This window comes from Xiphophorus hellerii, chromosome 4, assembly GCF_003331165.1.
Source record: "Xiphophorus hellerii strain 12219 chromosome 4, Xiphophorus_hellerii-4.1, whole genome shotgun sequence".
NCBI lineage: Eukaryota > Metazoa > Chordata > Actinopteri > Cyprinodontiformes > Poeciliidae > Xiphophorus > Xiphophorus hellerii.
The window spans coordinates 13,244,420-13,270,555 of NC_045675.1; the positions used below are offsets into that span (position 1 = coordinate 13,244,420).

At 38.2% G+C, this 26,136-nt stretch overlaps 2 protein-coding genes across 2 annotated transcripts; both read right to left on the reverse strand.

The window, feature by feature from the left end:
* Positions 1-1,179: 1,179 nt before the first annotated feature.
* On the reverse strand, positions 1,180-15,915 carry LOC116718417 (hexokinase HKDC1-like). The gene is made up of 21 exons (XM_032560317.1): positions 15,701-15,915; positions 13,761-13,923; positions 13,503-13,660; positions 13,284-13,406; positions 13,107-13,202; positions 12,851-12,950; positions 11,133-11,316; positions 10,881-11,036; positions 10,569-10,802; positions 9,272-9,413; positions 8,208-8,361; positions 7,934-8,073; positions 7,678-7,797; positions 7,482-7,577; positions 6,338-6,437; positions 6,000-6,112; positions 4,898-5,034; positions 4,621-4,776; positions 4,429-4,516; positions 2,240-2,385; positions 1,180-2,156 (listed from the first exon to the last, which is right to left on the reverse strand). Exons 1-21 carry the CDS (start codon positions 15,761-15,763, stop codon positions 2,021-2,023), a joined length of 2,805 nt encoding a protein of 934 aa, XP_032416208.1. The 5' UTR covers positions 15,764-15,915; the 3' UTR covers positions 1,180-2,020.
* Positions 15,916-16,161: 246 nt separating this feature from the next.
* supv3l1 (SUV3-like helicase) lies at positions 16,162-25,980 on the reverse strand. The gene is made up of 16 exons (XM_032560320.1): positions 25,543-25,980; positions 25,349-25,426; positions 24,705-24,812; positions 24,512-24,626; positions 23,517-23,685; positions 22,701-22,812; positions 22,318-22,395; positions 22,094-22,185; positions 21,085-21,265; positions 20,256-20,349; positions 19,890-20,009; positions 19,687-19,786; positions 19,511-19,591; positions 18,246-18,422; positions 17,778-17,926; positions 16,162-17,690 (listed from the first exon to the last, which is right to left on the reverse strand). Exons 1-16 carry the CDS (start codon positions 25,823-25,825, stop codon positions 17,306-17,308), a joined length of 2,322 nt encoding a protein of 773 aa, XP_032416211.1. The 5' UTR covers positions 25,826-25,980; the 3' UTR covers positions 16,162-17,305.
* Between the last annotated feature and the right edge of the window lie 156 nt (positions 25,981-26,136).

Consider the following 26,136-nt stretch of genomic DNA (forward strand, 5'->3'; position numbering starts at 1 on the left):
GATTAGGATACAAATATAGTATCATCATATCGTTATACTTGGATCATAACACAGCATGTAAACACAATATTAAGACCACGTTGTTCAGTTAATACTTTAATAAAATGGATGAAATTGTGTGCATTTTCAGATTCTTACAAGCACAGACAGACAAACCAATGGTCACACGGTCTGAGAATCAGCCAAAAAAAAGCTGAACAGAGCGTTTGTTGTTGTTATTGTTGAGAAATCTTGTCGGCAGGATTCCTTTCCTCCTCCTGCTCTTCATCAGCGCTGACCAAACCCCCACACGTTCACAAATGCATAGTGACATAACCATGACTTTATCGGATATTCAGTTACACAAGTTTTATTGTTTTTCCAGATTTACTCTTACTATTTTTACATTTATGTTATCATAAGAGCAGCCAAATGTAAACTTAAGTTGCAATATTTAATTTTATGGAGACTTTTTCAGGCTAAGAGTACTAAGTTGCCGTAATTAGATTTTTTTAAACATATAAAGTGAAATACTGACAATTAAGTGTCTTAGTGTAGGTTCTGCAATAACATTTTGTCCATTTTAGCTTCCGAACAGCTTACTTATTAATTGTAATTCACTACCTGTTCCTAACATTAATGCAAAACTGAGTCTCAAACCAAGAAATGAGGTTTCGAAATAATGAATTTTTAATATCCAGACTCTAGGCAAATTTTAAAATAATACACCACCTTTAAGAAATCACAGCTCAATGTAAGAAATAAAATTTTGCACAAGCAGGAGACGTCTTATTCTATAGACTGGAGTTCTCACAGGAAATAGAACAGAATAAAATATACTTTATTAATCTCCCAGGAAAAATTGCTTATTCGTTGACAAGCTACTTTATCTAAGGTGTTAAATAGTAATAAAACAAATGTAAACATAAGAGTTTCTAAGTATATATCACCTAAGAGAGATGTAATTCATCCAACCATATGCTAACCATAGACAGTATGTGAATGTTTATGTGTCCTCCTCTTTCTAAAACCCGACATAAACCCTTATATCAGGAAAACTGAGAGTCTAATCAGTGCACAGTTAACAGAGGCATGTGGTCGCACAGCTGTAGCTTTGACATATTTTCCCACAGCGCTCTGATGATTAGAGACTGGAGAGCTCTGCTTGGAGGAACAGAACAGCCAAATACGAGTTCAAAACAAAGTTAAATTCTTATATTTACAGCAATTCTTGCAAAAGAAAACTATTTAGTCAAGTCAAAACCAACAAATGCAATTTTGTTGGAATTAAACCAACACAAGAGAAGTAGATAACTGTGAAGAGAAAGGAAATTATACATGGTTCTTCTACAGTTTTACAACAAAAAATCTGAAACTGTGATTTGTGTATATATTTAATCTTCCTTAATCAGATAATCCTAAATAAAATCTTCTGACTCCCTTAAGAAGTCATGAAATTAAATAACATGCAAACAGAGGTACAACAGAAGGTTAAAAACCAAAGCCTTACAAGGGCCTAAACATGTCCTATATCGAAATTCACTTGAAAATATTTCCAAGATTTGAAAACTGATCTTTATATACGTAGTCCGCCAAATGTTACTTTGCACAATTCAGATTTCTTTCTGAGAATCCTTTGAAAACAATTTGTCCTTTTCCTTCCACTTCACAATGATTCACTACTTTCTGAATTTCTAAATCCTAATCATTTAGAAATTTATAGATTTATAGAGTGACAAGAAATTAAAAATGTGATCACTGCATGTGTTTATTATAAACAAACCTCACGTTGAACCATAAAAAGAGAAGAGAAACATTTTTCACAAGTTGGAGGAAAAGCAAATCTAACCTGTGGCAGGGCATGCTGACTATTTACTGTATATAAGGTCCCTTAATATAATAAAAGTTACCAGACAGTCACTCTTATATGTAAAAATCCCCTAATTTAGGTGTAGTTCTATTAACATTGAAAGTTATTTGCACTTTTTCTCTCTTCTGTGTTGTTTCTGGGGAAAGTGTTATCATTTCCTGTCCTGCACGGTCACATCTCCTGCTTCTGTCGGACCACGGCTGCAATGAGGGCGGCACCTTTCCCGCTGCCCTCCTCTGACGGCAGGAAGGTCACATTGCAGTGGGGAGCCATGACCCCCACAGTCTCTTTCAGGACCTGCGAGAAACTACAAGCAGCGGCAGAGAGAATAAAGCATTTAGCAATTAAAGGATGATTCACACAGCAGCAGCAGCAGCAGAGATAACTCACTGAGGATGCAGTTTATACAGAGCGCCGTCTACGCCCACAGCGATGCTCAGACGCTCCAGCCCTCGGTCTTCTCTGATTTTATCCACCACTGCTGCCATTCCTGCTCCACACATCTGAGCCGCGCGACGTGACACCGCCCCACACACCTGCACAACAATCGAAATGCTCATCTTCAGCTAGCTGAGACACATAACACCACGACTGCTCAAAACACATTACTCAATATCAACAGCATCAAGCTGCACAGTTATTTTTGAAGAAGCTAAAAAAAATGGAGACATTCTGTTTCTAAAAATGATCACAGGTAAAGTAAAATCTTCTTACAATAGAAAAAGTTGGCAACATGGCCAATTATTACACCAATTATTCGTTTTTAAATAATCAAATTCTTTGCTTTGTCTTGCAGGCACCTCATCTATCCTGTGATTTTTACTGAAAATCAGATTTTAATTAATTTGTTAAACTTTCCTAAACACAGCTAGCGTTTTCAAACAAAGAGCGACTTAAAGCCTTATTTTGTTGTTCAGAATTGACTACATTTTGTTCCATTTGTTCCTATTGAGTAGGTAAAATTATCTTTTTTGGCCCTCTAGTTCTTTTGACCTCATGATTTTGGTCCATGTGTCAAAAAGTTTGGACACCCCTGTCTGAAGGTATTAATAATTTGGTCTTTTGCAGGTTCTGAAATTAATAAAATGTAACTTAAAAGTGTACAAAGACACTCAACACCTATTCTGTTGTGTCATTTTTAAATGAAAGATGAAGTAAAAATAGAAAAACCTTGTAAAAAATAAGACCAATAAGTAACTGGATAAGTTAAAAATGTAACCATAAATGTACCTATTTCTTTGAACTTTGTTTACATATTGATTTCCAAGAGGGATTGAGATTATTCGAGTCATAAATCAGACATTTCCATGTGTTTTCCTAAAGAGGAACATTTTAAGGAAGCATTTCAGGTCAGTGTGACGAGTTACTCTTACCGAGGGCTTTACTGGAAAAGTGCTAAACTCTGCAGGTCAGAAGCTGTGACCTGGAAATAACCAGCCAATCTCTGGCTGCATATCTTTCTATACTGCAGATTAGTTGGTTACTTCATTCCCATAAAAGGAAGGGAGGTTTCCATTAGCCACACCCTAAAACTTGGAAATGTTTGGAGGCGTCAAACTCAATTTTAACTTGGGACACATCAAGATCATAAATGACCTCAAAGGGCCAGTTGTGACAAAATTCGTCAATAAAACTATCAATTAAACTATTAAAATGTGAATAAAAAGGCATTCGATGAGTCCTTCTTAAAGTTAAATAAACTTGTTTCACATTAAGCAGAATACAGATAAAAACTAATTTGATTTGATTGATAAAATAATATTTAGGCAATATTTCTGAAGGCTCTCTTTATGTGTCTCTCTAGAGTCAAGAGGGCTGAATAAAAAGCAATAGCGGGCCGGATTTGGCCCCCGGGCCTTGAGTTTGACCTGCAACCTTTACAACCTAACGAACCATTTTGCTGTGAGGACAGACAAATAAAACTCATTTACAGCCATAAATGTCACATGGCTTTTTGAAAAAAGAAAGGACAAATATCTAGTGTAGGAAACTTGCTCTCATTTTTTAAGAACCACCATGTTATTCCTGTTTCCAAGATTTAAAATAAAGAACCTCATAAAAGTGGATGGATATTCTTTTTTTTTGTATTCTGGTTGGAAAATGTAGAAAAAAGTAGATCTAAAACAATTTATTGGTACTTTTCATGCCATTATTTTTGGAAATCCAGTGAAAAACTGCTCAAACCGTGCATTTGTTATATCTATATTTTAAAACATTAACGGGTGTTTTCTAATTTTTACTCAAAGTTATGATGAGCTATTGTAAAAGGTTGCAGACCCCTGATCTACGTTATATCAGATTAATGTTTTAGTAATCTTCATTTATTAAGAATAATCTTACTCTTCCAGGAGTTAATAAATATGAAACCTATAAAACTTTACTGAGACATTTGAGTGAAAAAGGGAAACTAGGTGTTAAAAAGTGGAAAAACTTGAACCTATTAGTTTAAAAAAAAAAAATCAGTTTACAGTCAAATACAGGCTTTAAATGTTTTACACAAGATTTAAAGTATGTTTGATCAAATTACTTACAGAAACCTGTTGCAGTTCCCTTTAGAAAACTAGAAAACTGTTTCATACCTCCTTGACAATGATGCTGTCGTCGCAGGTGCCGTGCAGCCCCAGCTGCTGCAGAATAGACCTGACCTGCAGCAGAGCCAAGCGATCGCTATGCAGAGGAAACACAAAGCAGCAAACATTTAAAACTGGAGAAAAGAAAAGAAAAACCCAGATGGGAATGCGCCTGAGATATTCCTAAACCGCTTCTGCTACCTCTCTATTTGTGAGAGATATTTTGTTTCAAATATCCCGGGGGTTTTTAAGGTTTCGGTGACGTGTCCTTTGAACAGGAGGCCTCTTCGGGTCAGATCCAGTAAAACCTGTCTGACGATTTCACCCAGATACATCCCACTGGTCAGCTTTTCAAACCTGAACATGAAGCAGAAGAAAATAACTCGGCTAACGAACACATTCGCATGGAGAAACAGGCTCTGCATGTCTCTGCTGCTGCTGGAAGGAGAATAATAATAAATGAGGAATATTGGATGACCTTTGTTTTCCAGGGTTCACTGAGTGCATGTCCACCTCGGCATCATAAGGTGTGATGATGTCTTCCAGACAGCGGTCATCGCCCAGACCGCCCCACTCTGTGTTTACACACATCTTCAGGTCCGACTTCACAGCAGCCTGGAAGCAAACAAAAACTAAACCATTAATTAGGGCTGCATCTAATTATTATTTTGGTAATCGATTATTTGGACGATTAATCAGCTAATCGGATCAAAAATTGGCACATCCTGTTGATTTTTTATTTAACCACTTAAGCCCTTTTTATGCAATATTAAAACTACATTAAAAGATGAAAAAGAAACAAATAATTCAATTCTTGTTTATTATTTTTCCAATTAACCGATTAACAACTGGATAGAAAAAGGTGATCAATAAGAGATTTTTGAACTGGCTGAAGCTAAAATTGAGAAGTTCTGGGTAGAATATTTTCATAGACTAAAGATTATTTTTTATCTTAAGCGCAAAATATTATATATACTGTATATAATTTTAGGTTAAACCTATATGATGTTCATTAGCAAATGGCCTTTTTGGAGATTGTTTACTCCAGTTAACGATTAATTAATAAATTAGTTGATTTTTTTTTTTTCTCTCTCCCCTCCAGGGTTTTTTTTGTGGGCTCTAGTGTCCCTTACATGAAAGTAGGCTGACAGGAGAGGGGGGAGGAGACGGGGAAAGATACGCGGCAAATGTCGCCGGGTCCAGGAGTCGAACCCGCGACGGCCGCGTCGAGGACTCAAGGCCTCCAAACGTGGGTTGCGCTAACCACTACGCCACCACAGCACGCTCCGGTGGACGATTATTTTAAAAGTGAATTCATCACGATAAAGACAATTAATTGTTTCAACTCTACTAGGTATGGAAGAGGATTAGGGCCCCTCAACAAAAAGATTTCAGACTTTAATCTCAGAATTCAGGATTTAATCAATTTGAGAATTCAGACTTTAATCTCAAGGTTATGTCTTTAATCTCATATTAAAGACGTAGAAGTCGGATTTTTTTTTTCAGTGCCCCTAATCCTTTTCCATAAGCATGAATATAATCTCTTCATCCCTCTAATTTCCTGCAATCTGCCTCTTTACCTCGCCTTCCTCTCCTTCCGACGTCTGTCCATTTGTCTTCAGGATGCCGTTGCTCTGTTCCAGCTTCTCGATGTTCTTCAGTTCTTCCATGTAGCAAAGGTTGGAGCCTGTTCCTGAAACACAGAACGCCACCTGGTTTTAGTTTAGACATTTTCACCAAACGTTTTCACTGTTTCCCAGTAGGAATACATCATATCAGCCATTTACGATGCTCCTTCTTCAATTGGTTAGGTTGAATCCAGAGCTGACGCCTCTCTACAAACCTTCATGCTGTCATAACCACAGTCCCAGTGATGAACCAGAATGTTTTTTATTCGTAGAGACTCTCTGTCACATACCTGCAATCATTCCAACTTCACATTTAGGATCCTCATAGGCGCAGCTCATCATGGTCCCAACTGTGTCGTTGACTAAAGCAACAATGTCCAAGTCAAACTCCTGAAGGCATGAAAAACACCAACACACACGTCACTGAATTAGTTATGCCTTACAAAAATACTCACACCTCTGGGGTTTATTCTTTTAGATTTTGACACATTAGAAATTTCAAAACATTATTTTGATTTTATGACAGACCGACACAAAGTAGATCTTGATTGTTAAATGGTTTATTTGAAGGGGTGTGCATAAGACTGATATAACACTGTCATGAACATGAATGAGTCTTCATGAAAGTGTCATTCGCTAAATAATGACACTTTTAATGCAAAGTTGAATTAAAAGAACATTAAAAGAATGACAACATTCATAAACACTCATGAAGACTCCAGTTGTGTCACGTTTACGTGAGTCTTAATGCTGCAATTTAAACTAAATAATTATTTCACAATATGCAAGAAAAAAACTGCCCTCATCTAGTTAAAGAGCCACATTTCTCTCACAATATCAATAATTTAAATAATTTAAATTCTTGTTTCAAATTGCATGAACAAAATTTCTAATCTGATAATGAATTTTATTAAACATCACAATAAATTCAGCTCAGAAACATTTAGTGCGAACAAAACGTTCTCCTCAAGCTTTGCAAACTTAATAAAACACAGGAGTCAGATCAATGTAACGCACTTCCATCTCAGGATACAGAAGCATGCCGCTAAGCATTCTGGGAAATAGTTCCCAGTCCTGTCTTTATCTTCTTTCAGGTTTTTTAAGTGTTAACCAAAAAATTCTAGTTTATTCAACTCTTTATTCCCTGCAGGAAGGCGAACTTTCTTCAGCCCCATGTAGTCCAGGAAGACACAATATAAAAGTTAACACAACTTACTACTGTAAGTTTATTTTTAATATTTAGGTTCAAAATCTAAAACTCACTAAATTTATTAGACTTAAAGAGTAGAAGATAGTTGACACAACTAAATGTGGCTGAAATGTTTTACAGTGTCGACTTTTAATTGAGTAAAATATGTTGACGTAGAAGTGCTACTCTAACTTGAGTAATATTTTTGGCAACCCTAACCATGAGTTTGTGTTATTTGGACTCACGTTGCGTCTTTTGATGGCCTCTCTGAGCATGTTCACAACATCTTCTCCTTCACAGTCCGTAGCCTTAAAGCCTTTGGTCCAGCTCACCAATGTGCCCTACAAAGTTACACAATCATTTAAATAACAAAATAATGCTGGATGTTTTGTTTTTTTTAAGTAAATCTAACAGAGCTCAAAGTGATACAGGTTCACCTACTGTATCAATGCCTGACTGCTGACAGGGGAAAGAGAAGGTGAATCCTGCAGGAAGGCGAACTTTCTTCAGCCCCATGTAGTCCAGGAAGTCACAAACACACTGAGCCAAGTGGTCAAACAACTGAGAGAAAGAGATTTGACAAATCACTGAACTGGATTTTATCTTCTGCTGAAACGTATTTAGACAAGCTGATATACGATTGTCTATTTCTCTGTAGAGTTATTTTGTTTGCATGACGGCAAAAGGCTTGCCTTACCTCCTCTCCAGTTCCCTGCATTATCTCCAAGGGAATGGTGTAAATTTTATGGTAAAGTCGAGATTTTTGTCTTTTAAATCGCACAAGCATGGCTCTGAAGTTCGTTCCTCCCAGATCCAAGGCAAGGTATTTCCCACGCTCTGAAAAACAAAAGAATTTTGATGAGGACTGAAATGTTTTATATTAGAAATAAATTACGATAAGATGGTAGACAGAACGGTGTGTCGCTTGGAGAATGTGGGATGTCGGGGTGAAGACCAGTTTATTTTCACACCTGTGCCGTTCGGTGTGTGGTATACGAAAGAGGGAAGCATTTTAATGGTGCAGCCTTTGCTCTTCAGCCCAGCCTCCAGGCCTTCCCTCATCCTGGACTTCACCAGCTGGAGCTTCTCTTGGTTCAGAGTGAACAGAGACAGAGCTTCACCCACCTGCAGGAACAGAGAAACACCGTGTCAGGTCTCCCTTTGCACGTCACGCCACGCTCTCCAGAACTCCGCCATGACGGTCGTCAAAACAACCAATGCGCCTGTAACCTAAAACTGCTTCTATTTCGTTGATCTCACTTTAAAATGGTCACAGGATGATGCGCGGTCGGCTGCACAAACAGACAAGGATGCAAACCCAACCTGTCATTTTATTGTAACTTTTAATGAGAAACAATATGGCGGCCACGGATAGCAGCCGTTAATAGCAATGGCCGTCTGCCGTCGGTGTAATCGTAGATTTGCAGTAAACACTTTTTACAAGGCAAGAAGAAACGTAAGTATGATTAGAAAGATATTAAATATCGCATTATGGAGAAGGTAAGTGTATAACCATTAGTAACCATGGAGACAGTGGCACCATCATGTAGCCTAGCATGTATAGAAAAAAAACTGGATAGCGTCTCGTCTTCTGTACGTTTGTAAGGCTCCTCCGGTGTACGGGGTTTATGAAATAGTGACATAAATCATGTGGTGTGAATTCAGGCAAAATCGGTAATTAGATCAACACGTTAAAAGAGGGAGGAAGTACTGATGGGCTTCTAAGCTAACTAAAACTTTTATAAATACCGCCGTCTATGACTATGAGCCCCAACCAGGTGTGTTACGTTCACAGACAAATTAGCTCGACTCGAATAAGTGGACTCCATGAATAAACTGGCAAAAACAACTTTGGAAAACAACTTCAGTCGCTCTGTTCAACACTCCCGTCCTACACTTCCGACGTCTGTCATGGCGCCTCGAATGATTATGTGACGCAGTTCCAAAGGGTCAATACCAAGGAGGGTTGTTTTTGGTTCACCTGTGAAGAAAACGTATACAGACACCTAAATCTGATCTGATCAAGCAGTCTGACCTTTCGCCTCTGTGATGTCAGGCGCTGGGCGACCGCTGCCACGAGGGCAGCGCCTTTGCTGCTGCCGCTCTCCGAGAGGAGGAACCTGACCTGGCAATCAGGAAGCAGCCGCCGCACCACCTTATGGAGGCGCTTAGGATACCTGAAGAAGTGTGAAAGTGTGTGAGTGAAGCAGCAACACACTACCCTGTCCATGAAACATGGCGACGGCAGCATCATGCTGCAGGGATGCTTTTTTTTTTTTTTTTAGCAAATAAAAGAAACTTTGGACCAGGAATGGAGCCCTGATATGCTAATTGCCCCTCCACCAATTAAAACGCAAACGATTCTCAGGACTTTTTTTCAGCAAAAAGCAGATACTTACTCCACTGCACATGCATATAATCATATAATTTATTTTCAAGTTCTTTTGTGTCTTTTCCCTTTCTAATGCCACCCTGGGCATCTGCCAAATCAAAAACTGCTATTGCTTGGGAACGGAGGGGGTCTTGGCTTCTTGCAATTCAAGAACAGCAAGAACACAACTAGAACTACAATCGCTAAAAATGTGTAGATTATAGTTTAGATCAAACAATAATCATATGTCCAAAGGGCTTAGTCAAAGTCCAGACCAAAATCTAATTGAGAATCTGTTACAAGACATAAGAACTGATGCTCTTTATGCAACCGGGGGAATGAACAACAATTTCAGTCGGTTGAAGAGTGGAGGTGATGAGGCACGCTGTTAAAAATGCAGCGAAATGTGATTCTATATTTGCTAAAAAAAAAAAAAAAGTTTGAAAAGCATTTCTGTGTAAGATCCAAATTAAATACAATAATGCAGCAAAATGTGAAAATATTGAAGCTGTATAAGCACTTCTGCATGGCATTGTAGTTTATATAGACTAAATCTTTTAAATATTTAACTCTTAAGTAATAATAATTTTACCTGTCACGGTGAAGGACCCCAAAAAGATTCACAAGATTTATGTTTTTGGAAACTCTTACAAAAATCTGACATAAAGCTTGTAGACAACTGATAAAAATCCATGTAAAATCAAATGAGTCACAAAACAGGCAATAAAGGAATATAAGAAAGCCCTTAAAATAATATAACAAAGGGGTTAAATGCAGCAAAAACAGGGCAAAAGACAAACAAGCAAATAACTATTAATTTTCTGTATGAGTTGTGATAAATAATGGCTTGTTGTTTCAGAATTTAATCGGGTCCTAAACTGCCTTGAGAATAAGTCATTTCTGTGCTTTTGTCCTGTGTTATTCACTCCATATAGTGTGATTTTTGTCCATGACGACTTACTGTGGGTGTGTTTTGTACACAGTGCCATCAACGCCGACTGTGATTCTCAGTCCTCTCAGGTTCCGGTTCTGCTTGATCCGGGTTAATATGGCCGCCAGCCCCGCCGCCACCAGATTCGAGGACCTGAAGGACACGATGGTGCTGATTTGCTGAACAGCGACGCAGTCGTCAGGTGAAGGGGTCAACTGCAGGTGAGTCAGGATTTCCTTAGTGTTTATCAGACCGTTTATGTACCTAAAGAAGAAAAAAGCACATTATTAGAGTTCGGGCAGTTTCCAGGTATTGTGAAGCAAAAATATGAAGTGGGCTTACTCCTCCATCGCTGCCACATCTGCAGTGGTTATCTTCCCTTTGGTCCTCAGAGCGTCTGACACATGCCCATCAAACAGCAGTCCCAGTTTAGCCATCTTCAACACAACCAGCCTCACCAGTTCACCCAGGTACATCCCACTGACCATCTTCTCAAATCTACAAAGAAAAAGCATTTGGGAAAAGGTATAAAAAGAGTTTCGGATGAGTCAGAGTCACGTCGTATAAGAAGAAACAGAGAAGAGTTTGTCTAACGTTTGTTTTCCGGGGTTGAGGGAGGCTGCATCGACGTCTCTGTCAAAGTCAGTAATAAAATCATCCAACGCCCCGTCGTCTCCGAACGCGCCCCACTCGGTGTTCACACACATCCGGCCCTCGTCTCCCTGAACCAGGTCGATGTGACGCAGCTCCTCCATGTAGCAGGCGTTGGTGCCGGTTCCTATGCACACAAACACACACGTTACACCAAACGTACTGTATATACACAAAGCCACGCGTGTCTCTACATCACTGCAGATCTTTCAAATTTTTCACATTGCAAACTCATGTTTCACTGCAAGTTGATGTAGTTTTATGTGATGAAATAAAATTAAAACGTTCAATTTGGTAAGGGTGCTGAAGTAATACATGATTTCAAAATCTGAAACATGTGCCCTCTTTAACTCTGCTGCCCCTAATTTAAATCTAGTTCAATGTACTCCCAATAGTAAATAAAGTCCATCTGTGTGTAATTTATTCTCATTATAAATGCAGCTGTTCTGTGACTCATAGTGGAGGCAGCATCATGCTGTGGGGAAGCTCCACTTAAAAACGTCTCTAATTTATGGTAAAATAGAGGGAGCTGTTGGTGCCAGAATTTTACCGTATGTATACGGATTTTACCACATAAATACGGTAAAAATATTTATATTTTATTTTATATATACCATATTTATATGTTGTATATAAATATGGTAAATATTTATAGGGGAAAATCTGTATTTATATATATTTAAATACAGAATATTCACCTGTATGGAAAATATTTTCACCTAGAATTATGGTCAAATCTGTAAAGAATAAAACTGTATTTATATCGATTTTGCCATATATAAATATGGCAAAAATATTTATATTTATATATACAGTATAACTATGGTAAATATTTATATGGTAAAATCTGTATTTATACGTATTTTATCGGATATATATGGTAATAAACGGATTTATACGGTTACCTTCTGGCAACCACAACTGCCGGTGTTTTACCGTAAATTAGAGACGTTTTATTTACAGTGTAGTGAGAGTTGATGGGAAGATGAAAGGAGCTACAAACAAGACAATGACCGCAAATATACACCTGGATTTACTGTGGACATGTTTAGGTCAAAGCATGCACGTCCAATTTCACTGAGTTTGAGTTGTTTTGCAAACAACTGGCAAAAACATGCCTCATGAATGTATGTATGTATAATACTTCACAATTATGAACATCTTTGTGTTGGTCAATCTTATAAAATCTCAGTAAAATACATTTAAGTTTGTGGATGTAAAAAGGTAAAGACACTTTAGCAAGAAAATGTAAAAACTATTTTTTTACTAACAGCGTAATATCAACAATGGCCACTAGGAGGAGTCAGTGGATTCTTAAAGATGTCTTGTAGTGTCTTTATTTTGTAACCGGATAACAACAACCTATAAATTATTTTTACATAATTATTATTTCCTTTCTCTTTTTATTGCTAATATTAATATATTTATTTATAGATGAAATGAAACAGATAAAAAACAGATTGATACACTTTGCTTTTAGATTTTGGAAGTCTTGATGTGCCTTTGGAAATAACAAATATATTTTTCAACCTTTTATGTCTATTATAATCAGTCCACAACAAAACGTGACGATATAACTTGTATTGAAATTATAAGAAGACTGGGTATATTTTAAAACATTTGAAAGGTATCGGCTGAAACGATGCGAATGTTCGTCTTACCGATAATGAGTCCTACTTCACAGCACTGGTCATCAAACCCACAGGTCATCATGGTCGCCACAGTGTCATTAACCACTGCCAAGACATCTACGTCCATATCCTGTGGCGCGCAGGAGAGAAAAACATTAAGACACAAGCTGCATGATGGAGGATTACATGAGGAAAAGCTTGAAATAAAACTTGTAGCTTTCTCTGAGGGTTTTTCTGAACAATGGCATTAATGATAAAAATGTTGCGGTGGATTCTTGTGCCGTACCCCGGTTCTGTCAATGGCTTGCCTGAGGGACTGGACCACATCTTTCCCCTGAAGGCCGCGAACTTTGTAGTTTTTACACCAGCTTAACAACAATCCCTGCAGAGCAGAAACGGTAAACGAGAGGGATGAACTCGGGGTCGTCACAAAGCAGATTTCTGTGGATGGAGGACATCCTACCTGATCCAAACTAGGGTGCTCACATGGGAAGGAGAAAGTAAAGGCTAGCGGATGCTTTTTCTCTGGACTCATGTTCTTTTCATGCAGGAAGTCCTTCAGAGACTCTGAGACATGGTCAAATAACTACAGATGAGAAACCAGACAAAGGAGAGAGAAGGAAGAAAAGACCTCAGCTCATGTTCTGTTTGCAACCTGACCAACATTATTATTTTATTTTACCTCAACAGCTCTCCCTTCATGCAGCTCCTCTGGTATTGGATAAGTTTTCTCCTCCATCTCCACTCCTCCCTTCTTAATACCCTCATCCTCTCTGACTTTCACTCTGAGAACCTTAAACTTGGAGCCTCCGAGATCCAGAGCCACAAACTGTCCTTTCTCTGCAGGCGTGAACAGAAACCGGGACAAAGTAAAGTCCATCACCTTGCTTCTGCAGTCCACAGGTTAGTTAGTTAGTTAATCCATGTGGAGACGTTTAACCTGATCCATCGGGAGTGGAGCGGACATGAGTCGGCAGCATTTTCACAGCTGCAGCGGCCAGACTTTCTGCTGAAAGTCCTTTCTTCATCTCAGCCAGAAAACGGTTTGAGACGTCGACGAGCTGCTCATCCTGCAGACGCATCGCGTGCAGGAACCTGTCCACCTGTACGGAGAAAAGAACAGCAGGAGAAATCCAGCTGAGTTAAAGGGAAGTGAGCTCCACTGGTTTTCTTTACAAAGAACTGGAAGAGTTATTTTGTGTGCATTTTGAGTCTAGCCTGACTTTTTTAATTTAAAAAAAATAAATTTTAAATAAATATTTTTGCAGCATCTCCTAACAAATATAACTCAGATAATATCTACCAAAGTATTTAGCCAATAAAAATAGAAATTGTTTTCCAAAAACATCAAGACAACTCGTTAGTTTATTGATGCATTATTTTGCCTTCTTTTATTTATCTTATTTTTTTCCTGATTACATACTAACGTCAAACTTAAATACAGCTTATATTTACAATTTTGTTTTAAAGTTAATATCTACAGAACCAAAAGATGTGACTACCAACTTATTTAGCACTCATTTTCATCTTATCTAACTTCTTTTTTGCAAATATTCACAAGTGTGGTATCAGTTTCTATTCAGTCTGGGACTGTTAAATAAATTTAGTGCAACAATTGCCTCCAGAAGACATACAATTTTTAAAGAGTCCTCCTGTGTGTAATTTCATCTCAGTATAATCTGACGTTTCTTTTGAAAACAGAAAATGTGTGGCACAGATAATCAAAACATTGTTCAGGAAAGCAGCCGGAATGATTAAAACTATGAAGAGATTCACGTCTCGATCGGATAATCTGTTTCCAGGACAACTATTTCAGGTGAACTCTATAAAACTGGAATTTCTAGATAAGAAGCAGGAAGTTATTTTTATAGTTTGCCACAATCCATGGAGGAGATGGCAGCCTGAGAAATAATGCTGCACATTCAGCTGAACACGCCACAGTAAAGGTGAAACACGGTGGTGGCAGCATCATGGTACTTCCCTGGCTTCAGCAGAGACAACTAGCTGTAATTGGAGAAAATATAATAACTAAAATAAAAAATGTGGCTTTAAAGGTAAGCATGTAGCTATGGAAGAACCAGAGACCTGAACTACTGGTTACTATGGTGATTCATTTATCCACATATATACACTGAGCATGACCACTTTGATGAATATCAAGAACTTGGAGTGAAATAAAAATACAGGAAAAAACTTTGAGATAAAGCAGGATAAAAACATGTACATAGATTAAAATAAAGATTTTATTAGGAGCTTAGTATTTATGAAAACGTAGCGCACATTTATTTGGAGACGTAACTTGTTGAAATCTGACTTTTTTCATGAGTTTATGAAACTGTATCTCGCTATCCAGAGTTATTACTAATGTGCTATCTCTGCTTGATTTAAACACGTGCATCTTCTCTGGGAGTGTCGGTACTTTGTCCCTGTAAGACCAGCAGTTAAATGACTGTGTTGAGCAGCAGTGTGTGTGTGTGTGTGTGTGGGGGTGTGTGGGTGTGTGTGTGTGTGTGTGAGAAACAAAGAAAGAGGGAGATGTTAATCATTAAGGACCAATGGTAACACAGTAACTACTGATTACAGCACAATATTACCTTGTTACAGTGCGACTTTATATGTCTAGTTTCTTAATTTTAGTAAGGTGGCATGTAAAGCAGCTTTAATACAAATATTTGTAATTTTAGGAATATTTTTTTGTCATTTCTTTTCAGTCAAATTCTGAAAACCAAGACAGGACTGCAACAGAAAGAAGAACTTTAAATAATTTGAACTAAAGCGCTAAATAAATGCAGTTATTACACAGTTCCTCTACATCATCAAGTTGTAAATAAACAAACAAAATGCATTAACTCTTCCGAGTCTCACTGAAGAAACTCCTACCTTCTTAGTAGGATCCTCCTGAAGTTTGGAAAAGAAGAATGAGACAAGATGGACGGCTAACATCTTTACGGTCCAAACAGGAAGCACAGAAACCGAGGGTTCGTTTGTGCACCTGTCAGAGCGCAGAGAGAAACTGAAATGACTAAAATACAGAAATCTGTTCAATGTTATCTCTACACATTCTGAGCCGTGATCAACCTCTGCACCAACTCAATGATTAACAAGCCAATCCCCCCCATCGTCATCATCACACGTAGTCCATCCCTCCTGTAGTTTCACTGAGTCATAATGGAGTAAAGTTTGTTAGTGCATTGTTTTCACCTGTTAGATGCAACTTTATTAAAATTTAAAGAGCGATTTCTCTCATTTTTCTCAGAATATCATTTAACATATAGAAAAAATGAGTGAAATAACATGGATTGATGATAGATTCATATTGAAATATCCTACAAAAATGCAAATATTTTAAAAATATTTTTATTGGCAAATATCTGCTTATATGTACAGACATGAAAAATACTGAATTTCACCTTTACAATGAAACAAAGTCTCTCATTATTTTAGCTCAAACCAATCTGCAGTGATGAATGAACCAAACGGGGAAATTCACATATCAAAGGTAACAACTTTTATGCCACTGATTTCTCTCTTTCCAACAAAATCCTTCCTTAGCTACACAGGAAAGTTTGTTTTCTGGGATTCTAGGTTATTCAGGTTGCAAAATTAACTCAACAGCTGGGAGTTAACAGGAGTTGTTTGAGTTCACCCATTTGTAGCGAATATTAAGCGAATAAATACTGTGGAAATATTCAACAGCCCATAAATATCCACGACTCTTGACCCGGTACAAATGTCCAGAAGCAAAACCTGCTGTTGTGTCCATCCACAGTCAGTCCTGATTCAGAGTTCCCACATATCGTTAATGTATAAATCCCAGCGTTTTCCAGACTCAACTTCCCAGAATTCCTGGTTCTACTTGCACTTCAAAAACAAAATCTAACCAAGTATTTTTTGTCTAGTTTCTAAAGCTAATGTCTAAGCACACTTAAAATAAGACAAACTAACTTAAAAGTACATTTTCAGCAAGATATAGAGGCTTTATAAGAATAAATACATATCTGTTGGCAGATAACATATAACAAGGAAAAATTTCTTGTCAAATAATCTGCCAATGAAACTAAAACTTTTTCATCAATAATAAGGAATTATTTACTTAAAACAAGCCTCTATTTCTTACTGAAAAGTCACTTGTAAGTTAGTTTTGTCTTTTTTCAAGTGTACTGAGATATTTGCACTGGAAACTAGACCAAAATACTTCATCTAGTATGTTTTTGCAGTGTAAGTCCAAATAACACAAAGAAACAAAATGAAAGGAAGACATGGAAGGAAAGACGGAAATGAACGAAAAGTTCTATCAAAGATAGAAGAAAAGAAAGGCCAGAAAGTAAGGAAAGAAAGAAGGAAATAAAGAACTAATGAATCTGGGAATGAAGTCTGGTTTTGCAGGTATTTTTCTTGGAAAAAAACTTGGAACTGCCATATTTTCTTCTCCATTAGCAGTAATTCATGATTAGCAACCGCTAACTTTTAACAGTTCTGAGTCTTTTATTTCTTGTTCTTTCTTTTCCCTTTGATGCTCTTGTTATTAAGCTCTTCACCGAGTAAACTTTGACCCCCGCCTTCCTGCCTCAGGCTCTTCGACCACTCCCTCTGCAGCTGTTTGAGCAGATCAGGAGTCAACAGTCCATCCTTCACCAGGCGGCTCGCCAGAGATTTCTCCATCGTCCCTGCCGAGCTTCTCTGACCTCTGCTTCTGCTTCTGCTGCCGGCAGCAGCTGCAGCGTTTTGCTCCGGCGGGTCGCTGAGGTTCGGGTCACTGGCTCGGATCAGACGGGTGATGTTTCGGACGCCCTGCTGGATGATGTTGTCCAGTTCCTGCTGGATTCCCCGGATGGCGGCCGTGTCTGGAAACATATCCATGAAACGGTAGCTACGGAAAACCAGAGAAAGGATTAGATCTGTGAGCGTTCAGAAACTAAATCCAGGCAGAGAAACCCGTGTGAAGAAGGCGCATCACCTTAACCAGAGGTACAGATCCAGAACGTCATGCACAGCTTCTAGGTGGACCAGGTCCTTGATGTTTCTGGGTGCAACCAGAGGCCAGCCGATGTGGCGGCAGACCCAGTCAAACGTCAAAGGCTCGTCTCGACTAAACTGACGCGCAAACTGCAACGTTTACAAGGTTTGAGTGAGAAAGGCAAAGCTGTGCAGGACAGTGGAGCTCATCAAAGATGCAGTTTGTTCTTTTCAACAGGAAGTTATGAAATTACTCTGCGCTGATTGGTAATAACACAGCAGCAACAGTGCTCTAAATCCCAAAGGTTGAATCAAGACTTTTATTTTGGAGATTTGTCGGGATGATATGACCATAAACTTTTAGCACTACGACTATAAAAACACTTACTTTACAACCTCCAGTTTAATATTCCTCAATAAACCATCATAAATCTGATCCATTCCTCCCGTGCGAAGCTTTTCCTCTTACCTTTAAGAAGGACGTGCAGACAAAAGGCTGCTTTTTATTAATGGGCGCAGTGCAGAAGACGTAGCGTGACCTCAGGTTGAGAGGAATATGTTGAATCATGTCAGCCAGAAACTTGAAGTCGTCGATGTTGCAAACGAAATACAGACCGTCCACCTGAGAGAGGCTGACGAATATGTCCTGAAAAACAAGGACACAAAACAAAACTGTGTTAAAGCATCGAGGAACTATTTCCTTAGCATTGATCAGAACTTATAACAGTTTTTTTTTTTACCAGGTTGAATAATTTTACATGATCAATCTTGAACAAATGTTTTGCTAAATCCCAATTATTTTGCTTTTAATGAATATAGATTTGTTATTTGAAAAGTTTATTTCCAGTACTGCAGAACTTGATCAAACTGTCTAGTTTTGTTTTTAACTAGAGCAGGTCTAAGCAATTTGGGAACAAAAAATAAAACTTCAAGCTTCTTATTTACATTTGAAAGCAGCTGCTGTTGGCAATATACTGACACCTAGTGGGACAAAGTGGAAATTGCAACCACTTGAACACTTGGCAAATTATATATATTTTAGCTTCTGAACTTTATATTTTATTGCTTAAATTATAGGTGATTTTATATTCTGGGCAGCACTTTGAGTAACCATAGCCGTTTTTAAAGGGCTACAGGAACGACTCTGACTTGATCTAAAAATGTTGGATTTGTGGCACCTGTGTTATTTTACCTGAGCTTTTTTTTTGTTTTTATATTTTGAAGGTTAAAACTTCCAGCTCCTGTAAAACCTGCGTATGGTTCTGACGGATCCAGTATAGCCTTCCAGTAAGAGGTCTCACTTAAATGTTTTATTGGTTTTTAATAGAGACAAACGGCTCACGCTTCTTAAGATCGACTGTGATTTTTATTAAGTCTAAGAACTTTAACACTTGGAAACAATGCAGCCAAAAAAAAAAAAACATCCTCTTTTTTGGGTAAAAGTAACGTTTATCTGATTTTTTATTAAACCAAAAAAAAAGAAGAGAATTAAAGACCAGGTTATTGTTTGCAGAACAAAGATGGTTGGAGTTTATAGTTTGATGCATTTTAAAGAAAAAGGAAAATAAATGTGAATTATTTTAGTACTAGACCAGGTAGAATTGTAGCTATTTAGAGAAAACTAAGAGAAACTGCAGCTAATAAAATACTATAATACCTCTGTGATTAGTTTAACCTCTCAAATATCAAAAGAAGTAGAAGTGAGAGCAAGACTGGGTACATTGCTTTACTCACTACAAGGTTGGAGAGTGTAGCGTCAGGGAGCTGATAGGCAAACATTTCTATCTGCTCTGCAGTGGGATGGAGACCTGCAGTCTGAGAAAAACAAGGTTTTTAAAACATGGAGTCACGGTGTGATGCACTCTGACCCTACTGTTGGTGAGACCAGTGAGTGTGTGTGAAATAACCACCTCTATGGGATCAACAGAATGGCTGAGGATTTCCTTCAGGACAGGCAGGTCGTCTCGGTGCATGGTCGTGACCTCTCCCTCTTTAAATACGGAGGAAAATCTGCAACAGAGAGAAAACAGACAGTAAGTTCATCCTGACGAAGAGGAGAGGCATTTTCCAGATGTCCAAAATGAGGAAATAGTCAAACAGAAGCGAAACGGACCTCCCTGCTCGACCTGCAATCTGCAGCGCCTGCGATGTGCTGATGGTCTCCATCTGCTTCTCTCCTTTCTCATTAATGTTGGGCTTCACCAGGGAGTTAAAGATGATACGTCTTATACTCCTGGACAGCATCGAAGGAGGGTAAACAGGCAAAACAAAAAAAGAAAGATCTTTTGCTTTCCTTACTTTGACTCCAGTTGTTGATTTCGTCTAAATATGTGTTTAAATTGCACATAAATACAAATCAACTGTATTTAAATAGATCAGATGGTATAATTGAAATTCCCTTTGGTTTCCTGCAAGCAATTTTCTGTTTGCATTAAAAAAAAACACTTTAATAGTTCAAAACTGACTATATGTCACTTACAGGTTGAGGCCCATGCCGATAGCATCTGTAGCAACCAGGATCTTGCAGGGGTCGTCGGGGTCATTGAACTTCTTGGCCTGCGACAGTTTAGTGCCTGCAGTTCACAGGAAAGTTCATAAACATGTAGCATGTAATAATAATAATAATAATAACATTAAACAAACAAAATCAGAAAACAGAAAAATAAAATGTAATTGTAGGAGTAAGAATACCACTGATTTCTACACGCATACACGGCATCTTTAAAGATAATTTTGTATATTTCAAACATTTTTAAGCTGTTTTGAAACTTTACATCTCTGAACTGATTACCTTTATAAGGTCTGATATACAAAATTACTATTTTATGACTTCATCACATTAAATAAAGTATTCACAGGGTTTTAAAGGATTAATTAGCTCAATACAATCTGAAATAAACCTTATTTTTACATTCAATTCTTCAATAAAGATGCCAGCATTCAACATAAATTAATGCATGTTTGTGTATTTTTGATCCATCTTAGAGGAAGTATTTTTTAACTTGAAATCACACAAAGCTTTCTGTAATAATTAAATGCTTAGAATCTAAAACAACACTGGTTATTTGTCATATTTTTATTTTCAACATGCTAGAAAGAAAAAAGTATAAAAATGACCAACAAATAGCGTGCCAAAAATGAAGAAGTTATTTGGTAATTTATTTTATATCCAGGAATACACAGACAAGTCCGACACATGACTTTTTAAACATTTAAACACTAACTAACATGTGAACAAATTAAATTTATGTTTTCTTTCAGACAGATGGATATTGACCAGCTTATATGTACCTCATTAACACACTCACCTGGAGGTAAACTCCCATAAATTACGGCACATTCCTGCCCTCTGGCCTCGATCTGTCGGTTTAAAGAGTAGATGTCGTTTTTACTGAAGCACACGATACAGTCTCCTGGTCTCAGGTTGTCCAACGTCTCCACAGCGTGATCCAGGACTGAGAACGGAGTCAGGCGTTTGTAGGTGTGGACCTGCGGAGAGACGGGACGGCGTGAAAGAAGGGTCAGGCGGCGAAACCGACACCGACGGGTTAAAACCAGCGTCGGGAAGTAAGGCTGGACGATGCGGCTGGAAAACGTATCACAATACAGGTGTTTCATACCAGTATATTGGCAATGTTGATAATTAATGATTCACTTTTTTTGTTTTAAATATCTGAAATAGTGCCAAACTAGTGCTGCGACCTTTCTTCTTTCCACTCCACACTGTTGTTTTTTTTATTTTTAAGCAGTTATGAGGCGCAGTGGCTGAACTTGAACTGCTTCTGCGGCAGTTACTCAAGCTGTTGCTAGGTAACCAAAGTTGAGGGGGGGGGGGGGGGGGGGGGGACTTGAAACTTCTTTTTACCCAGCAGGTTGTTGCTAGGTAACCAGAGTGAGTGAGCTGATTCTGCCAACCTTTTTTTTTTTAAAATTTTATTTCAAACAAATGACATAGAGGATCTTTAACACAATGACAAATATCACACTACTATGATAAAAACAAAGAATAACCATAGACATTGACAATGCTGGTGTTAAGGTATTGCAATTTTCAAAGTAAAATAAATAAACTAAAAAAACAAAAGTGAAATAAATGTATAAATAAATTGGTGAAATAAAACAATGTGTACCTTTTTGTGTATACCATTTTCTGTCCCTGAGAGGTTCAGCAGCTAAAGGTTTCCACAGCCTACATCCCCCAGAATGCTATTCTACATATTGAATATTCTATCAAATACACTATCTATTGATATTGATCACTATATCACAATATATTGTTATTGATTTATTGTCAGGAAGTTTCCCTTTCAGTCTCACCTCCACCTCCTCTCCGGTGGTAAACATCAACTCCCGGATGAAGTCCACAGCTGCTGCTTCTCCACACACGTGGATCTCCTCGGCACACAAACCTACACAAACAAAAATTCAAAATACTTTACTAATCCCAAAGGGAACTTAAATAACAGAGGGTGACCAGACACAAATCACAGCATGAGAGAGAGAGAGTAGAAATGTTTAGCTTCTGTTTAAATGTTGCAAACCGAGTAGAGCTCTGGTCCACGCCCAGCCTCTGGAGGGATCTCTGATCATCTGAATTTCATCGATTACAGCCACCTCATCTACAGACACACAGAGCAGAGAATAAGACATTATTTAAAGGTTAGCAACAATGTTTACAGATATAATTACATCGGCCCAAGGGAAACCAGACACTATAAGCTCAATATTAATAATTTAATAAAAGAAAAATATAAATTACTTTCATTTTATAATTTTTCCTTACTTGTTTAAGGTTAAAAGACAGAAATCAAACTTTTTTTCCCCCCCAGTCATAGAAGAAAATAAAAGGAGAACAAAAATCCTGACAGTTAAGTAATAATAATCAAACAATAAATCATCACATTCTCCTTCAACACCTACTTACAGGGCGTGTTGACGCTGCACATCTCGATGGTGCATGCCACGTGTCCAGCTGCTCGGCCCTCTGGGTCTACGAAGGTCCGCTCCTCCCCAGTAACCAGGTCACACGGTACACCCTGCAGCACAGACACACAACCCAACATGAACAGCCGTTAATATCAAATGTCACCATCGGAATATGGAAACGCGTACAAAGGAAGCTGAAATATTCTTTGGAGACACTTTAGTTGTCGTGCAAGCTTTAAAATTCAACCTGTGAAACTTCCTTGAACAAGTTAAAATCGAATAAAACAAGTTAGCAGACAAAACCTAGAAACTCCGGTTGGGTTACTAGGTAACAGGGTTGGGCGCAGCCAGGGTTGCTAGGTAACGAGACAGCGCCTGCTGATTATTTATGTCTTTATATTGGGAAAGATTTTTAAATGGCTCATTCTCCAGACACCAAAAGACATTAACTTATTGTCAGAAAATAATTGAGTGTTTTTATAAGTGCTTGGACTCTTTCTAGAGGCATAGAGACTCAAATGGGAGTATAAAAACATGCAGAAGATTACTGTTTGATCTAGGCAGCTAAGATGTTTTGAATCATTCTACTACTTAATGTTTTCATAACATCCATTAAATGAACATGCAACACATGCAAACATCTCCCAAGCGGAGATGTTTGCATGTGTTAGGGTTAACATTTAGATTTTAGCTCCAATCCAAATGTTGCCACTAAGATTGTATATGTGAAATAGAGCCAAGGCTTCAAATGTGACTGACTGAGGCTGATCAACAGTTTTTCAACTGCGATGGAAAAAATAAAAAATGGACGCACAGCGCCGTTGCTCTTCTCAAAGATTTCGTGGGCGAGAAGTTTCAGGGGACCACAGTAGACCCCAGACTTAGCCGCCAGGTAGCGCTGGATGGCATGGTAGGTTTTCCCGCTGTTAGTGGGTCCAGAGTGAAAGATCACCTTCCTCTGGATGGCTCTGGCCTCAGGGTACCTGGTATAAACACAAAACATTCAGCTCCTTAACTAGTGTAACTTTTACAGGGATTTGATGTGATGAACCAAGCAGTAGTGAATCATTTTAATGTGGAAATAAAATAATAAATGGTTTCCAAAATGTGCTGCGCTTGTTGCATGTATTTCCATTCAGACACCCTTTTTTCAAAACAGTCTTTTGCTGTAATTATAGCTGCAAGCTATTTGCAAGGTTTTGCAAATCTATAGACTGACATTTAGACACACTATACTTTGGAAAATACCTCAAACTAAGTTGGTCTGGATGGTGAGGATCAGTGGACTTCAAATTCTCAGCCCTTGACAAAAATCCTCACTTGGATTTAGGTCTAGATCAGGGGTGTGCAACCTTTGAAATCCAAAGAGTCAAACCTGCTTAGGAGTGCAGTTGTTACATTACCTTTAAAAATCAAGATGTTTCAATAAATATCTATTGTAAGAAATCTGTGGTCATTTAAAAAAAAGCAGCCAATTATTTCTATTTTTCAGTTTTAAGATAATGGAAAAAAATTGCAACAAATAAATTTTCTTCTGTTGGACGTTGATATTTGTGGAAATGTGTGTAAAAAAGCAAAAAGCCGACTAGAAAAAATATTTCTGGTACTTTATGTGCCATTCTGTGGGAAAAATGAAATGAGATTATTCCATGAAAAACTAAAAAGCAGCTAAAACTTCCATCATAGTCATTAAGAGACATTGTGGAAAGCAAAAAGAGCCACTTTTAGCTCTATGATTTGTTCAGGCCGATGTTTAGCTGATTATTATTTAACCACTGATTTATGTGCAATGATAACTGAAATGTTTACCAGTTTGCTGGGACTCTGAGGTCGGATATCTTTCTCAGGTCATCCATGCAGTCCAGCATGGGGAAGATTTGTTTGGCATGACGCATAAAGTATGGGTAGATGTCATCGATGTGACCTGGGGAGAAGAAGAAGACGAGATGTAATAAATGTAAACGTTATTCTAACGAATTAGTAGAAACCTGAGGTGGCGCACCTGCGTTGCAGCAGATGTCACTGAGGATGATGTGCAGATCAGCAGGGAGGGCCGTCATCTCCAGAATGTACTTCCTGAAGCTGATGAAGGCTTGGTGGAACAGACGAGCTGTTTGTTCGCAGAAAAATTACTTGATCACAAAAGGTGAACGAAGTTGCATGAATATCAACATGTAGTGAAGTGCAAAGATATTCACACATCCAGAAAATGTTCAGATTTATTGCTACTTTATTACTGTTAGTGCAGCTGAAACACTTCATTTCTTACATGGGGATTAATGAATAAATCTTACTTTGGCACAATATAAACACATAACTCATTGTGGAGTTTTATGTGAAGGATAAATCTAAAGTATGGCGAAACTGTGACCCTTAAATAAACTCCAGTTCAACCATTTGTCTTTAGAAGCTACCTAATTGGTAAATAGAGTCCACTGGTGTGTTAATCAATCTAAATATATATGCAGCTACTTTGTGAGGACATTAGTAAACAAACATCATGAAGACCAAGGACCACAGCAGGCGGGTCAGTGAGAAAGTTGTGGAGAAGCTTAAAGCAGGATTTGAAATATTCCAGGTTAAATGGTTGAACATCTTTTCAAAGACCTGCGTATAAATCCTTAGAGGACCACATCAGTCACTCACCATCCAGGCCGTGGTCTGCTGCCAACTTTTGCATCTCTTTTCTTTTGTAAAACTTGTTCAAGACTTTCAGCAGCTCATCTGAAAATCCCAGGAATAAAAGCAGATATTAACACCAGTTAAATCAACTTTTCTCCGTTGTTAATCAACATTCGCTCAGAATATCCCTCCAAAACAAAGAAGAAACTGTGGATCACTTTTGTCCAGCGGTTGCGTCAGTTCTGCTCCCACGGTCCCATCAGCCGGGTCGTCTGTCTTCAGCGAGACGGGGACAAACAGCGAGGTGTCCGGAGCCTTGGGGGGGACCCTATTAGAGGAAACATTTCTGCAGCAAACCGCGGAACCAGGCAGCGAGTGCTGGAGCAACAGCCTAGAACCAGAAATCACTCTGCAGCCGCCTGCGGTGGTGTGAGCAGTCCGGGTGTTGAAGATGCGTTGAAGCCGAGAAAACACAAAGTACACGGTGCGGTTCGCTGACATTACTGCGGGCGGATATGTAACCGAGCCCCGGTAGGTTCTCTGGACCTTTCTCGAAGTTGTTATTACCACTCCATACTGTTAAACTGCGCGAAATGTTTAGTTCACACAACAAACCCCAGCAGAGGACGGTCAACACATTTCTGGTATTACCAGCGTGGTACAGGACCGCTCTGCCGAGAGATATGCCTGTATAAAAACTTTCAACGAAATTTAATTATTTTATGTTTTCGAAAACGATATTTTAGAAGTCTATTTTAACGTAATATTCTAATATTACGTAATTATATTTTATTTAAAAATACGCCAGTTGG

What these genes read in the sequence shown, in the direction of transcription:
- LOC116718417 (XM_032560317.1), bottom strand. Translation starts at nt 15,763, where the DNA reads ATGTTAGCCGTCCATCTTGTCTCATTCTTCTTTTCCAAACTTCAGGAG. An exon ending in AGCAGTCAGGCATTGATACA is followed by an intron (nt 7,578 to 7,677) that starts GTAGGTGAACCT and finishes GTAACTTTGTAG; the next exon opens with GGCACATTGGTGAGCTGGAC. An exon ending in CTGTATAAACTGCATCCTCA is followed by an intron (nt 2,157 to 2,239) that starts GTGAGTTATCTC and finishes CGCTGCTTGTAG; the next exon opens with TTTCTCGCAGGTCCTGAAAG.
- supv3l1 (XM_032560320.1), bottom strand. Translation starts at nt 25,825, where the DNA reads ATGTCAGCGAACCGCACCGTGTACTTTGTGTTTTCTCGGCTTCAACGC. An exon ending in TGACATCTGCTGCAACGCAG is followed by an intron (nt 24,627 to 24,704) that starts GTGCGCCACCTC and finishes TCTTCTCCCCAG; the next exon opens with GTCACATCGATGACATCTAC. An exon ending in GTGCAGCGTCAACACGCCCT is followed by an intron (nt 22,396 to 22,700) that starts GTAAGTAGGTGT and finishes GTGTGTCTGTAG; the next exon opens with ATGAGGTGGCTGTAATCGAT.